At 45.0% G+C, this 17,059-nt stretch overlaps 1 protein-coding gene across 3 annotated transcripts in view; it reads right to left on the bottom strand.

Annotated features, from left to right (window-relative positions):
* Positions 1–36: 36 nt before the first annotated feature.
* The window catches only part of spata13 (spermatogenesis associated 13), a 32,814-nt gene continuing 15,791 nt past the window's right edge, over positions 37–17,059 (bottom strand). For 2 of the 3 annotated variants that reach the window (XM_024374398.2, XM_024374396.2), the window contains exons 4-14: positions 15,062–15,505; positions 12,123–12,273; positions 9,430–9,560; positions 8,832–9,011; positions 6,249–6,446; positions 5,290–5,469; positions 4,795–5,027; positions 4,541–4,670; positions 3,277–3,655; positions 892–966; positions 37–786 (exon numbers count right to left, since the gene is read on the bottom strand). In XM_024374398.2, the coding sequence (XP_024230166.1) occupies positions 599–786; positions 892–966; positions 3,277–3,655; positions 4,541–4,670; positions 4,795–5,027; positions 5,290–5,469; positions 6,249–6,446; positions 8,832–9,011; positions 9,430–9,560; positions 12,123–12,273; positions 15,062–15,505 (2,289 nt within the window). In that variant the 3' untranslated portion in view covers positions 37–598. The remainder of the gene's footprint in view (positions 787–891; positions 967–3,276; positions 3,656–4,540; positions 4,671–4,794; positions 5,028–5,289; positions 5,470–6,248; positions 6,447–8,831; positions 9,012–9,429; positions 9,561–12,122; positions 12,274–15,061; positions 15,506–17,059) is intronic. The other variant, XM_024374397.2, reaches the window with a different exon arrangement.

Below are 17,059 nucleotides of genomic sequence, written 5' to 3'. Positions count from 1 at the left end.
ACCAATAAAATTGTTAAATACACTACTTGTATTTGGTACTTTTTGTAAAAGAGTTTATTTACAACAGTGTTAACAGGGATACTGAATGTGCAAATGCATGTGTAGACTGTCCTCTGGGCATTCAGCTCTCAGAAGAGCCACTTGTGCCTTCACTAGCAGTCCAACTCCAACAGGGACCAGCCTCAGAGAAATGAACTAAAACCAAGGTAGCAGGTAAGTACTCAACTCCTAAATGAAAAGCTAAAATGTGCTGCATATCATGGTCATAATTACACGAATACAGGTTTGTGTTGGGCGGTTGGGAACCTCAGACCTACAAAAAGCAGCATCTTTACCACACCAGCACATGGAGGGAGTCAGTCTGTATGCATATTAACACTTACGGGAAATCTCTCCCAATTTGCAGGCACAGATTTGAATAGACACAAATAGAAACCGAACAGCCATAATGCACACAAGACCACAACAAAATATACATACACTTTAAGAGGCACACAAACACATTGATAAAACACACAAAGTAGTACATGCACAGATACTATGCTGAAATATGTAGGTCCATAATTATGTTTTTCTCTGAGTCCTCAGGGTGAGATCCTCACTTCCTGAACAAGGCATGTCGGGTGAAGGTGTACCACAGGTGGGCGGGCTTTCGCTTGGGCTCGGCCAATGTGAACACCTGCTGCTGAGGCACACTGGTTGGCACAGTAACATGGCGCTGGTGAATTGGATGCAGGGGTTGGTGGTGGTGGTGGTGGGGCGGGACAGAGCCAGAGTAGCCTATGGCTGAGAATAAACAACGTTTTTAAAACATTATTTGCAATAAGAGTATTTCACTAAATCCAACACCACAGTAATTGTAAGAACACAGAAGTATGATTGCTTGCTTACACTTCATTTTCCCTTGTTTGGATCTTCTTGCATTGAAGATTGCTTGTTTTCTCTGCGTTTCACTGATCTTCATTCCTGTCATGAAATTTAAAAAATGCCAGTCAACCCAATGTCATTCAACATGGACTTACTTACACGTTCTCCTCTTGTGGATGGTTTTAGATTTTATTTATTCGAAACCAAAGAAGAAAAGTGAAAGACAAAACAGTACAGAAAACAGTTTGCAGGTGAGGTTGAAAACAACAACCTCTACAATAACCACACAAAAAAAACAGAAAAAAATATATACACTACCGTTCAGACGTTTGGGGTCACTTAGAAATGTCCTTGTTTTTGAAAGAAAAGCACATTTTTTGTCCATTAAAATAACATAAAATTGATCAGAAATACAGTGTAGACATTGTTCATGTTGTAAATGACTATTGTAGCTGGAAACGGCAGATTTCTTATGGAATATCTACATAGGTGTACAGAGGCCCATTATCAGCAACCATCACTTCTGTGTTCCAATGGCATGTTGTGTTATCTAATCCAAGTTTATCATTTTAAAAAGGCTAATTGATCATTAGAAAACCCTTTCGCAATTATGTTGGTTTAAGCCAGTTTGTGCTGTTCTGTGAAGGGAGTAGTATACAGCGTTGTACGAGATCTTCAGAGTCTTGGCAATTTCTCTAGCCTTTATTTCTCAGAACAAGAAAAGTGATGAGTTTCAGAAAAAGTTATTTGTTTCTTGCCATTTTGAGCCTGTAATCTCCCAAATTCTGATGCTACAGATACTCAATTAGTCTAAAGGCCAGTTTTATTGCTTCTTTAAGCAGAACAACAGTTTTCAGCTGTGATGTAGCAGTGTGATGTTGTTCCCCTAGATTATGCACCAAGTTGCACACAAGGACCAATTCAAATAGGCCAGGTCAAGGGGGGATGTTAATAATTTGATAATAATAATTCAGTGTTTTTTAAATTGAATTACAGCTGCATAGCTAATGTTATTCTTTGGTGTACAAACACCTTTTCATATCAACATTGTACATACATGTGATTGTAAAAGTTTGTATATTTTGGTTTGGCCCATCGCGGGTTATCTGTATTTCCGTACCCCCTTTATTGTTCTCTTTCGCCTGACCTTCGGCATAGCAAGGTGCCTGAGAGCTATGACTGCGCCAAGGGCTAACATAATGTGTGTTGTCTCTTCGTGCGCAGGGCAAATAAAAATAATTCAACTAGCAGACCTCCAGTTGTGGCAGCGTCGTAATTAAAAGTACACAACGCAGAACAAACCACGCTACACTAACATATTTGCAAAAGGGTTATCTAATGATCAATTAGCCATTTAAAATGATAAACTTGGATTAGATAACACAACATGCCATTGGAACACAGAAGTGATGGTTGCTGATAATGGGCCTCTGTACACCTATGTAGATATCCCATAAAAAATCTGCCGTTTCCAGCTGCAATAGTCATTTACACCATTAGAAATGTCTACACTCTATTTCTGATCAATTTGATGTTATTTTAATGGACCAAAAAAAAAGTGATTTTCTTTCAAAAACAAGGACATTTCTAAGTGTCCCCAAACTTTTGAATGGCAATATTTGTATTTAATCAGTTACAGCATACTAATTACAGCTGAACATGATAGTCAGTATACAAAAAAAAACGTGCATGAATGTGTGTGTTTAAGAGTTAGGCTACATGAAGGAGACATGGGAAACACCTTTCCCATCAACCCCTCATCAGTCTCTCCATCCCTTTCCACTTCCCTCATCAGTCTCTCCATCCCTTTCCACTTCCCTCATCAGTCTCTCCATCCCTTTCCACTTCCCTCATCAGTCTCTCCATCCCTTTCCACTTCCCTCATCAGTCTCTCCATCCCTTTCCACTTCCCTCATCAGTCTCTCCATCCCTTTCCACTTCCCTCATCAGTCTCTCCATCCCTTTCCACTTCCCTCATCAGTCTCTCCATCCCTTTCCACTTCCCTCATCAGTCTCTCCATCCCTTTCCACTTCCCTCAGTCTCTCCATCCCTTTCCACTTCCATCAGTCTCTCCATCCCTTTCCACTTCCCTCCTCTCCATCCCTCAGTCTCTCCATCCCTTTCCACTTCCCTCATCAGTCTCTCCATCCCTTTCCACTTCCATCAGTCTCTCCATCCCTTTCCACTTCCCTCATCAGTCTCTCCATCCCTTTCCACTTCCCTCATCAGTCTCTCCATCCCTTTCCACTTCCCTCATCAGTCTCTCCATCCCTTTCCACTTCCCTCATCAGTCTCTCCATCCCTTTCCACTTCCCTCATCAGTCTCTCCATCCCTTTCCACTTCCCTCATCAGTCTCTCCATCCCTTTCCACTTCCCTCATCAGTCTCTCCATCCCACTCCTTCTCACCCATCTCCTGGTCCTCCTGTACCCTCTGTCTCTCCCTGGCGAAGGCCTGCAGCCAGCGTTGTCTATCCTGGGGTTTCCTGCAGCAGAGGTAACACAGGGTCTCCAGGGTAGAGCTGTTCCGGAGCCGCAAGGCGTTCCTCAGCAAGATGCCCAGCTCGGGGTCCCTGCCATCGGGCATCTGCAGCACCGATGTGTTGTCCATGTCCAGGCGACCACGGTAGTGCAGCAGGTCGCGGCGCAATACGTCCTTCTTACAGAACACCAGCTGGTGGTCGAACAGGAAGAAGCTGCGCTGCTGTGTCTTGTTGCCCTGCCGGACAATCCGGGTGAGTTCCCCAGAGTGGATCAGCTCCGAGCTGCACTCCAGAACATCCGCTCCCTGGGAGAGAGCACACAGAGAGAGAGAGGGGGTGAACCAGTATCTGGGCAGAGGAGGAGACAATGAATATGACTAGTCTCATCTCTAGCCCAGTTTGCTACCATTCATTTTCCCATTAGACAGCTATGCAAGCATTATGTCAAAATACATCAGTTACTCACAAAATATGTTTCGCTGAGCAACTATCGTCATTTACTGCCGTCACACCAGGTATGTACATCCCAAAAAAAGTCTACATAAAAATGTACGTGCCAAATCCACCTCTTCGGAAAGCTCTCTAAAAACATACCCCATTCGGTCTACTTAACCTACTTGATCTCTATTAACATGGTCTACTTAACCTACTTGGTCTCTATTAACATGGTCTACTTAATCTACTTGCATTAAATATGATTACAGGTTGATTGATGATTGGTTAGTGTACTGCTGCTGGATCAGCCGACATGTACGTGGTAGTAATGAGGGATTTTATTGGCGGTACCGAAGAGGTGATTTGAGACTAGTCATTCATTGTCTCCTCCTCTGCCCAGATACTGGTTCAGAGAGGGGGTTGCATTTGTCAGATCATTGTTTGAGTCATTGTCTACATCTTATTGTTAGTGCTAGCTGGGATCCATGGGAAGTCTCTACCCTAACCTTACCATAACCCTGAACTTTTTTACATTTCAACTTCAAATGGGGTAGGGATGCCCCAAGGACCCCGGATAGCATGGACCCATGATAAACGACACCTTATTTCCCAGACTAAGTACAGGAGACGAGCACAAGGTTGAAATGGGTTTTGATGCAAAGCCTTAACATAAACACTGTAGTAGCCATGTAATAGTATGGTGGTAACAGGTTCCTCCTACAGTAACAATGTAAACAAGTTGTGAGGAGCCTCACCTCCCAGCGTAGGATGGCCACCTGCCAGTGAGCTATGGCGTCAACACTCTCCAGCCTCCTTTTCCCCTCGTTGATCAGGCTCGCCACATTCTTCATCGCCTCGTACGCGTCACTAACTCCACCATAGTCACTACAGAACACAACATCAACAGCATTGGAGAGTGTGAAAAGGTTTGTGTGTGTATTCGTGTGAGTGGGTATATGTTGTGAAGTTCGTAAAGGAAAAAAAGTGTCCAGTGTGTGTTGTGGCCTACCTGTGGTCTTTGGGGGTGTATTTGAGCAGCTCTCCCAGCTGCAGGGGGTACTTGCAGATCTTCTGGACAGGCGTGAGCAGGAAGCCGGCGATGGAGATGTCAATCATCTGCTGCAGCAGCCGGCAGGCCTCAAAGAAGTGCTTGTACCTGCCCAGCTTCATGAGGCGCTGCAGCTCCCCACACGCTGCAGGGTGGGTGTTACAGTACTCAGAGTAGATGGAAAAACCCTCCCCCTGAGAGAGAGGATAACAGGATGGGGGGGGTGAGTGAAGAGGGTGAGAGAGTGGGTAAGGAAGGAAAGAGTGTGGGGGGTGGAAAAGCCAGGAGGGAGAGAGGCAAAATAGTTCAATAGAGCCAAACGGGGATATGACAGTGTTGAAATGTATAACTGTAATGTACTCACAGAGCAAAAAGATGGTATGGAAAAACGCTGGATCCAATTCTGAAAAAAAGTGTGTGTGTAAAGAAAGTGTGTACACAAAGGGTATAGCGTACCTGTAAGAGGAAACAGGCTCCTATCTCACTGAGGTGAGGCTGGTCTGTGTTGTACTTCCTCTCCAGGTCTTTGAGGAACTGTCTCTGGAACTTGTAGATGTCCTCGATGTTACTGAAGATGGTCTTTAGCTGCAGCTCAGTGAACATGCCCGGGTGTTTACCACACTGACGGATATAGCCCTGGGAAAAGCATTAGACATTTTGTCTGGGTCAAAATGAGGCTTAAGTGGTGGGGCGCGGCCAATTTTTTATTTATTTATTTCACCTTTATTTAACCAGGTAGGCAAGTTGAGAACAAGTTCTCATTTACAATTGCGACCTGGCGACCTGACCACAATGGTGTGGTCTCCGATCAAACATTTTAGAGGCCCTCCTGTTGGGCGCAGTAGCTCTAAATGTAGCTGTTTTAAAGCTAATGTGTACATTTATACACATTTTACATGAGACAGAAAATGTGCAGTTTTAAAGCAAATGTCCTGCAATTCTACACATTTCACCATAGCTTATGCTATCTGAGCAACACAAACAAAATCAAACAGGGGCCCCCCTGACTGTCTAGCTTTAATTTTTGTGATTGTTAGTTCTCAAAGATGATCTTATCACAAAATACACTAGTATGTTATCTTTTCTACATACTTTATATCTGGTTTTAGTCTTTTAAGTTAACACTGGAAAAAAAAGTCTATCCTGAAAATAATTTAAATAAAAATAAATAACACTAATAAAAATGTATCTATTTGGATATAGGCCCCTGAAAAAAAACAGGTGGCCCACCCAAGACTTTTCTATGCAGAAAAAAACAGACAGATGTTGTGTTCAATGCTAAGGTTTGACCAGCAGGGGGAGCCAATGGGCAGAAAAGCTGGTGGCAATCCAGAGTGATTGTAATATCAGTGATGGTGGAAAGAGATGGGTTAGGGCCGGTTAATGTTGGTGGTTGTGGTCGAGCCTCCACCCACCTCACAGATGTCCCGGAGATGTTTGATGTAGATGCGTTCAGTATTCATGATCTCTTTGACCACGTTAGTCCTCATCTGCTCACGGTGCTCGGCGCTGTGTGTGTGAGTGTCCCGGGTGTCAGTGTGTGGGTCCTCTTGGTCCAGAGCACAACTCTCTACACTTTCTGCTCCTGAGTCCTCCTCCTGGTTCACACGAACCTGTCAATCAAAACACACTCCCCCACGTTACCAGGGAAACCTGAGTCACACAGTCCACCTAGTTAACTAGCATCTATAAATGAAACTTAACCCAACCTACATCCCTATGGTAACATTGGAAACACCATGTATGGTAAACAAGCCCCTGTCCGTCAATAACAATCACCAATAAGGGAAATTACCAAAAGGTCACCCACCTATCAATTAACTGGCCTCGCCATGGTTACCATAGCTTGCCTTACTAAGACAGAACTGTCAATCAACACAAGTCACCAGGGAAACCACTGAAACCTCTGAACCCCTCAGCTCTTGAACACACACTACTAAGGGGCGTGGTTGGCGCTAAGCCAGTTTCAGAGCCTTTGGCTGGGAGGGTCTACAGTAAACATCAATTACACAGGGAGGTCAATGTCCACCCAGACAAAACATGGACACTTCTTATATTTCAACAACCCAACCATCATGTCTTGTACAGACAGTTTTGTTTGTGGCACTGTTTAGTTTTTTGCTTTATGGCCTGAGCTATATCTTGTTTTTGTGTAAAAATATAAATAAAAACATGAAGAAATGGTGAATAAAAGACTGATTGAAATTGAAAATGTAAGAAAAATCAGGGTTAGTGCACCATAAGGACTTGATGACACAGTGCACACAAAATGTACTTTTCATGTACCGAATAAAATTCTAAAGTTCAATGTGTTTGCATCGCATTTCAACTCCGATAGTTTTTGTGACAAAACTGTTGAGTTAAATAGCAAATGTGCCTACTCTGGTCTTTGGAAATTTCTTGCATAATACATTTTACCGACACAAAATGATCCCACCATGTCGAACAAACAAATGATCTGTCGGCATTTATAAAATTGTACCAAAACTTCCTGATTCCATCACAGCTGACGTGTTAAGGATCTTGAGTCCCAACTGGGAACCAGCCCTCCCACCGTCAGCTGGAATGTGGCGCATGGAACGCAAAAAATATTCTTAAAAATATTTAACCTCCACACATTAACAAGTCCAATAGCTCAAATGAAAGATAAACAACTTGTTTATCTACCCAGCAAGTCAGATTTCTAAAATGTTTTACGGCGAAAACATAGCACATATTTATGTCAAACCACCACCGAAGACACACCGCAGACCAAGCTAATTTCCATAGCCAAATTGAACAAAATATGCAATCACCAAACACAGGATTAAAAGAAAAATAATTCCACTAACCTTTTGAAATCTTCATCAGATGACAGTAATATAACATGTTACACAGTACATTTATGTTTTTTTCAATAATATGCTATATATATATATCCATAAATCTCTGTTTACAATGACGCCATGTTCAAAAAATGCTACTCGAATGTCCGGAGAAATGCGATAGCTCCGGCAGATGCCGGCAGCTAACATGGAATACACAACATAAACTTAGACTAAATATGCATGTTCTACATATATATATAGAAAGATACACTTCTTCTAAATGCAATCGCTGTGTTACATTTATTTTTAACGTTACAGATTTCGTTCACTAGGCTATAATATGAGTCGGCGCTCAGGAATTAGCATTTTGGCTCCTCTATCTCGGAGTCCACAGAAACCCATAATAAACACATAAATATTCCCTTACCTTTGCTGTTCTTCCATCAGAAGACGTGGAAGGGTTTATACTTACCAAAAACAGCTTTAGTTTGGAAGTCTGTCTTTCGGTGATCAAACACGACATATTCCGGTTGAAATGCGGCCAAAAAGTCGAGTGGATGCGCACCAAAACGTCGAAATTACATGTCGACTAAACTTGTCAAACTATGTTCAGAACACAGCATTAGCATGTTATATAGCTTCACAGCAATTCTCAGGACGATCAGAAACACACGAGTCGTTTAATCAATCTTGGAAGAAAGACATCACCGGAGCAGAACGCGCATGAGAGTAACCTGTTTTCTCGCGTGACCGAAAGGTTTCGGCCCGACAAAACTCTCGTGAGCGCGCGATTCTCACAATGAGAAGCCCCATTGAAAGCAGACATCGCGCTGAAGACATAGAAACTGTTCCCAGGACTGTAGGTGCTTGGGAAGGGTGGGGGCGATGACGTCAAAGTTGGGCCAACTTTTATGATGACAAGAGAGAGTTTGGGAGAATGAGTGCCCTGAGAGTTCTGCTTTACATAGAGACATAATTTAAACGGTTTTAGAAGCTTTAGAGTGTTTTCTATTCAATAATAATTTTTATATGCATATATTAGCAATTTTTGACAGATTTTTTTTCTGTTTACTATGGGCACGCAATTCCTCCAAAGGGGGCAGTAATCAGCCCTATCTTTAACAGGATTTATACGGTATGACTTTACTCACATAAAAACTGTGGATGGAAAAGTGATTAGAGTAGTTTTACCCTGACGAAGCTAGAGGGGAACCAGGCCTCCCTGTCTGCCCCCATGCCCCACCACCAGTCCTTGTGAGGGGCCTCCAGCACCCGGATCACATCCCCCGCCTTGAACGCCAGCTCCTGCTCCTCCATTGTCACATGGTCCCACAGGGCCTCCGCATACACCGCTTGACCCTGGCTTATCCACTGACACACACACACACACACACACAGAGATATATATAAAAAACTATTACATACATCAGACTGTCTGATGGCTGAAGATTTTCCAGTTAAAGAAATGAGAAGTCACATTATTCCCCTGATGTTTCTCTGTACTCAAGAGTTAGAGTCAGAGATACAGAGTTTCATGTAATGACAGACACACACAGATAAATACAGATTACATGCACAGCACACTCATGTCCGACACACAGATTATGCTTGGACTTGGACACCACAGCCGTGTCCAAATTTGGACCAAAACAGATCACACACAATCACATAGAAATAGAAACATCAGAGACGACTTGGCAGAAACGGCATGTTGACTCGGAGAGACGTTACGTCTGTTGCCAGGTAACAGAACACACTCTGCAGGTCAACACCCAGGTGGGCAGCTCACCTGGCTGAGAGCAGACAGCTCCACCCCAGGCTGCAGGTACGTTGTGACGTCGCTGAGCTCATCGAAGCTCCCCTCCTCCTCACTCACACTGTCACCATCCACCGCTGCAGAACGCTCTGAGCCGGCGTCTGCTTTGGGGAGAATACAGTTAAACATTACACATGCTCACACACACACAGTGAAAGAGCTTGTCTGTTTTGCTGTTAATTTACAGACACCACTCAGCCCCATTTTCACACACCCTCACCACTCAGCCCCATTTTCACACACCCTCACCACTCAGCCCCATTTTCACACACCCTCACCACTCAGCCCCATTTTCACACACCCTCACCACTCAGCCCCATTTTCACACACCCTCACCACTCAGCCCCATTTTCACACACCCTCACCACTCAGCCCCATTTTCACACACCCTCACCACTCAGCCCCATTTTCACACACCCTCACCACTCAGCCCCATTTTCACACACCCTCACCACTCAGCCCCATTTTCACACACCCTCACCACTCAGCCCCATTTTCACACACCCTCACCACTCAGCCCCATTTTCACACACCCTCACCACTCAGCCCCATTTTCACACACCCTCACCACTCAGCCCCATTTTCACACACCCTCACCACTCAGCCCCATTTTCACACACCCTCACCACTCAGCCCCATTTTCACACACCCTCACCACTCAGCCCCATTTTCACACACCCTCACCACTCAGCCCCATTTTCACACACCCTCACCACTCAGCCCCATTTTCACACACCCTCACCACTCAGCCCCATTTTCACACACCCTCACCACTCAGCCCCATTTTCACACACCCTCACCACTCAGCCCCATTTTCACACACCCTCACCACTCAGCCCCATTTTCACACACCCTCACCACTCAGCCCCATTTTCACACACCCTCACCACTCAGCCCCATTTTCACACACCCTCACCACTCAGCCCCATTTTCACACACCCTCACCACTCAGCCCCATTTTCACACACCCTCACCACTCAGCCCCATTTTCACACACCCTCACCACTCAGCCCCATTTTCACACACCCTCACCACTCAGCCCCATTTTCACACACCCTCACCACTCAGCCCCATTTTCACACACCCTCACCACTCAGCCCCATTTTCACACACCCTCACCACTCAGCCCCATTTTCACACACCCTCACCACTCAGCCCCATTTTCACACACCCTCACCACTCAGCCCCATTTTCACACACCCTCACCACTCAGCCCCATTTTCACACACCCTCACCACTCAGCCCCATTTTCACACACCCTCACCACTCAGCCCCATTTTCACACACCCTCACCACTCAGCCCCATTTTCACACACCCTCACCACTCAGCCCCATTTTCACACACCCTCACCACTCAGCCCCATTTTCACACACCCTCACCACTCAGCCCCATTTTCACACACCCTCACCACTCAGCCCCATTTTCACACACCCTCACCACTCAGCCCCATTTTCACACACCCTCACCACTCAGCCCCATTTTCACACACCCTCACCACTCAGCCCCATTTTCACACACCCTCACCACTCAGCCCCATTTTCACACACCCTCACCACTCAGCCCCATTTTCACACACCCTCACCACTCAGCCCCATTTTCACACACCCTCACCACTCAGCCCCATTTTCACACACCCTCACCACTCAGCCCCATTTTCACACACCCTCACCACTCAGCCCCATTTTCACACACCCTCACCACTCAGCCCCATTTTCACACACCCTCACCACTCAGCCCCATTTTCACACACCCTCACCACTCAGCCCCATTTTCACACACCCTCACCACTCAGCCCCATTTTCACACACCCTCACCACTCAGCCCCATTTTCACACACCCTCACCACTCAGCCCCATTTTCACACACCCTCACCACTCAGCCCCATTTTCACACACCCTCACCACTCAGCCCCATTTTCACACACCCTCACCACTCAGCCCCATTTTCACACACCCTCACCACTCAGCCCCATTTTCACACACCCTCACCACTCAGCCCCATTTTCACACACCCTCACCACTCAGCCCCATTTTCACACACCCTCACCACTCAGCCCCATTTTCACACACCCTCACCACTCAGCCCCATTTTCACACACCCTCACCACTCAGCCCCATTTTCACACACCCTCACCACTCAGCCCCATTTTCACACACCCTCACCACTCAGCCCCATTTTCACACACCCTCACCACTCAGCCCCATTTTCACACACCCTCACCACTCAGCCCCATTTTCACACACCCTCACCACTCAGCCCCATTTTCACACACCCTCACCACTCAGCCCCATTTTCACACACCCTCACCACTCAGCCCCATTCTCACACACCCTCACCACTCAACCCCATTCTCACACACCCTCACCACTCAGCCCCATTTTCACACACCCTCACCACTCAACCCCATTCTCACACACCCTCACCACTCAACCCCATTCTCACACACCCTCACCACTCAACCCCATTCTCACACACCCTCACCACTCAACCCCCTCTGCCCCAGTCTCACACCCCTCACCACTCAACCCCCTCTGCCCCATTCTCACACACCCTCACCACTCAACCCCACTCTGCCTCATTCTCACAGACAAGCTCTCTCCATCTTTATTCCTCTCTTTCACACACACACTCACACACACACACACACACACACACACATACACACCCTCAACACTGAGGACTCTGTGTAGTTTGCGTCGTCCGAGGCGGTCCAGTCCGATGGGGGTGCTCTGGGAGAAGGTGGAGGGGCGGAACCTGGCCGACACCGCTTTGTAGGGGGGCACTTGGTGGGACGGGACAGGGGGGCGCGACAGGGGCTAGAGGGACATGGAGAGGACAGTGTTAGGGCCTTTGGGAACAAATCAAACAGGGCATTATGATACATACTGGGCATTTCCTCTGGAATACAGATGGTGTAAATGATTTCACTGAGTTACAGTTCATAAGGAAATCAGTTAATTCATTAGGCCCGAATCTATGGATTTCACGACTGGAAATACAGATATGTACATTACCAGCCAAAAGTTCAGACACCCTACTCATACCAGGGTTTTTCTTAATTTTTTACATTGTAGAATAATAGTGAAGATGTGAAAACTATGAAATAACACATGGAATCATGTAAAAACTCCCAAAAAGTGTTAACTAAATCAAAATACATTTTATATTTGAGATTCTTCAAAGTAGCCAACCTTTGCCTTGATGACAGCTTTGCACACTCTTGGCATTCTCTCAACCAGCTTCATGAGTAAGTCACCTGGAATGTATTTCAATTAACATGTGTGACATGTTAAAAGTTAATTTGTGGAATTTCTTTCCTTCTTAATGAGCTAATCAATTGTGTTGTGACAAGGTAGGGGTGGTATACAGAAGAAAGCCCTATTTGGTAAAATACCAAGTCCATATTATGGTAGGAACGACAGTCCATTACTTTAAGACATGAAGGTCAGTCAACACGGAACATTTCAAGAACTTTAAAAGTTTCTTCAAGTGCAGTCGCAGAAACCATCAAGTGCTATGATGAAACTGGCTCTCATGAGGACAGCCACAGGAAAGGAATGCCCAGAGTCACCTCTGCTGCAGAGGATAAGTTCATTATTAAACTGCACCTCAGATTATTTGGGCTGCAAATGCTTCAGAGTTTAAGTAACAGATACATCTCAACTGTTCAGAGGAGACTACGTGAATCAGGCCTTAATGGTTGAATTGCTGCAAAGAAACCACTACTAAAGGAAACCAATAAGAAGAGACTTGCTTGGGCCAAGAAACACAAGCAATGGACATTAGACCGGTGGAAATCTGTCCTTTGGTCTGATGAGTCCGAATTAGATTTTTGGTTCCAACCGCCGTGTCTTTGTGAGACGTAGAGTAGGTGAATGGATTATCTCTGCATGTGTGGTTCCCACCGTGAAGCATGGAGGAGGTGGTGTGATTGTGTGGGGGTGCTTTGCTGGTGACACTGTCTGTAATTTATTTAGAATTCAAGGCACACAACCAGCATGGTTACCACAGCATTCTGCAGTGATACACATATGTGGGAACTCCTTCAAGACTGTTGGAAAAACATTCCTCATGAAGCTGGTTGAGAGAATGCCAATAGTGTGCAAAGCTATCAAAGGCAGAGAGTAGCTACTTTGAAGAATCTAAAATATATCTTGATTTGTTTAACACTTTTTTAGTTACTACAAGATTGCATGTGTTATTTCATAGTTTTGATGTCTTCAATATTATTCTACAATGTATAAAATAGTAAAAATAAAGAAAAACCCTTGAATGAGTAGGTGTGTCCAAACTTTTGACTGGTACTGTATCTGTTGGTCACAGATACATTTAAAAAAAGGGAGAGGCATGGATCCTAAAACCAGGCAGTATTTGGTGTGATCACCATTTGACTCATGCAGCGCGACACATCGCATAGAGTTGATCAGGCTGTTGATCGTGGCCTGTGGAATGCTGTCCCACTCCTCTTCCATGGCTGTGTGAAGTTGCTTGATATTGGAGGGAACCGGACCACTGTCATACATGTCGATCCAGAGAATCCCAAACATGCTCAATGGGTGACATGTCTGGTGAGTATGCATGCATTGAAGAACTGGGACATGTTCAGCTTCAGGTAATTACTTACAGATTATTGCGACTTGGGGCCGTGCATCATCATGCTGAAACATGAGGTGATGGTGGCAGATGAATGGCACGACAACGGGCCTCAGAATCCCGTCACCGTATAGCTGTGCATTCAAAATGCCATCGGTAAAATGCTAAATGTGTTTGTTGTCTGTAACTTTTGCCTGCCCATACCATAACCTTACCGCCACCATGGGGGACTCTGTTCACAACGTTGACATCAGCAAACCGTTCGCTCACACAACACCATATACGCATGCTGCCAGCCATTTGCCCGTGAAGAAAACACTTATCTAACGTGCCAGTGGCAATCGAAGGTGAGCATTTTTCCACTAAAGTCAGTTAACGACGCCGAACTGCAGTCAAGTCCCTGGTGAAGACGACAAGCAGCCAGATGAGCTTCCCTGAGACGTTTCTGACAGTTTGTGCAGAAATTCTTCAGTTAAACAAACCCACAGTTTCATCAGCTGTCCAGGTGGCTGGTCTCAGACAATCCCGCAGGTGAAGATGTGGATGTCCTGGGCTGGCGTGGTTACATGTGGTCTGCGGTTGTGAGGCCAGCTGGTCGCACTGCGAAATTCTCTAAAATGATGGAGGTGGCTTATGGTAGAGAAATTAACATTCAATTCTGACAACAACTTAAGACATCTGTGGCATGGTGTTGTGACAAAACTGCACGTTAGAGGGGCCTTTTATTGCCCCCAGCACAAGGTGCACCTGTGTAATGATCGTGCTGTTTAATCCGATTCTTGATATGCCACACCTGTCAGGTGGATGGGTTATCTTGGCAAAGGAGAACTGCTCACTAACAGGGATGTAAAAAAATCTGCACAAAATGGGAGAAACAAGCTTTTGGTTCATATGGAAAATTTCTGGGATCTTTAATTTCAGCTCATGAAACATGGGACCAACACTTTACATGTTGCGTTTATATTTCTGTTCAGTATCTATCTAGCCATTGTTTAGAGGTGAGGTTCTTACAGAAGGCAGACGGTCCTCTCTCTCCTCAGCTCCTCCAATAACAGACATTGGCTGTCTCCTCCGGCACGGGAGATCTCCATTCATATTGTAGTTCTCGGTGCTGTCACTGTCCTGCGAGCCTCCATTGCTTTTGCCGTCTTGATAGAGAGTTGCATTTGTAGTCCTCTCCTTAGAATGTAGCTCCGTCTCCTCCTCGGGGATGGCGTACTTCCTGGCTACCAGCTGAGCGTAGTCAGAGATTGGTCGAGGCCTCGATCGGCCCGCCCTTTGCCTGGGGATGAAGGACGTGGACGTTTCTGTGGAACCTATTTTCGTCGGTGACATGGGTGAAGTTGGAGACTCTGGGGGCCATGTTGGTGTGAGAGAAGGGGTACTGGTGGCTGAAGGAGGGGGCGTCTCTTCACCCCCTAATAGTGCCTCTCTGCCCTGTTCGTCTAACGTACACTGAAGGTGAGAGCAAAGATGAAAGGTTAATGAGATGCCCCACAATGTTTGCTTCTAACAAACATCTGCAGGAAGGAAGGTCTGAATCAAAAAACAGAGCATGCCATTTAGTTCACGTGTCATTAATGTGGAAAGTTATTACTAATATATCTTTGGACTCTAATATATATTTGCACATTCTTTTCCCCATATCACATAACCTCAAGAAATAAAAAGGTCTTATCAAATTATATGTGTACACACAAGTAGGAGCGATAGCAGAGTACACATTTATTCCTATTTAGGTTACTGGTCATTTGAAAAATCAAGCAATGTTTAATCTGTAACTGACCAGAAAGCTTACTACTGTCATGTGTTCTGTTCTGTTTAAGGCTAGTTTGACATTAGTATTGTTTTTTTCCCCCCAAAGAGAGAGGGGTAAACTCATTTGAACTCTACCGGCCAAACCATCCCTAACCCGGACCACGCTAGGCCAATTGTGCGTTGCCCCATGGACTTCCCGGTTGCGGCCGGCTGCAACAGAGCATGGACTCGAACCAGAGTCTCTGGTGGCACAACTAGCACTGCGATACAGTGCCTTAGACCACTGCGCCACCCAGGAGGCCCCAGACAACCATTTAAGTCTAGCCATAGATTTTTCAAGCAGGTTTAAGTCAAAACTGTAACTCAGGAACATTCACAATCTTCTTGGTAAGCAACTCCAAAGTAGATTTGGCCTTCTGTTTTAGGTTATTGTCCTGCTGAAAGGTGAATTCATCTTCCAGTGGCTGGTGGAAAGCAGACTGAACCAGATTTTCCTCTAGGATTTTGCCTATGCTTAGCTCAATTCCGTTTCATACTGAAAAACACCCAGTTCTTAAAGATTACAAGCATACCCATAACATGATGCAGCAACCACCATGCTTGAAAAAATGGAACGGTACTCAGTAATGTGTTGTATTGGATTTGCCCCAAACCTAACATTGTATGTATTCAGGACAAAAAGTGAATTACTTTGCCAATTTTTTGCAGTATTACTTTAGTGCCTTCTTGCAAACAGGATGCATATTGTGGAATAGTTTTATTCTGTTAGGATTCCTTCTTTTCACTGTCAATTAGGTTAGTGTTGTTGAGTAACTACAATGTTGTTGATACATCCTCAGTTTTCTCCTATAACAGCCATTAAACTCCGTAACCGTTTTAAAGTCACCATTGGCCTCTCCGGCAAATAAGTTAGGAAGAAAGACCATCTTCATAGTGACTGGGTGTATTGATACACCATCCAAAGTATAATTGATAACTTCTCCATGCTCAAAGGGATATTCAATGTCTGCTTTTAAATGTTTTTTTTTTTTTTTACCCATCTACAAATAGGTGATGATCTTTGCGAGGCATTGGAAAACCTCCATGGTCTTTGTGGTTGAATCTATGTTTGAAATTCCCTGCTCGACTAAGGGACCTTACAGATAATTGTATGTTTGGGGTAGAGAGACGAGGGAGCAATTCCAAAATAATTTTAAAACACTTATTGCACAGAGTGAGTCCATGCAATTTATGTAACTTTGTTTAAATCAA

This window comes from Oncorhynchus tshawytscha, linkage group LG16, assembly GCF_018296145.1.
Source record: "Oncorhynchus tshawytscha isolate Ot180627B linkage group LG16, Otsh_v2.0, whole genome shotgun sequence".
Classification (NCBI taxonomy): Eukaryota; Metazoa; Chordata; class Actinopteri; order Salmoniformes; family Salmonidae; genus Oncorhynchus; species Oncorhynchus tshawytscha.
This window is presented reverse-complemented; position numbering and strand designations above follow the sequence as displayed.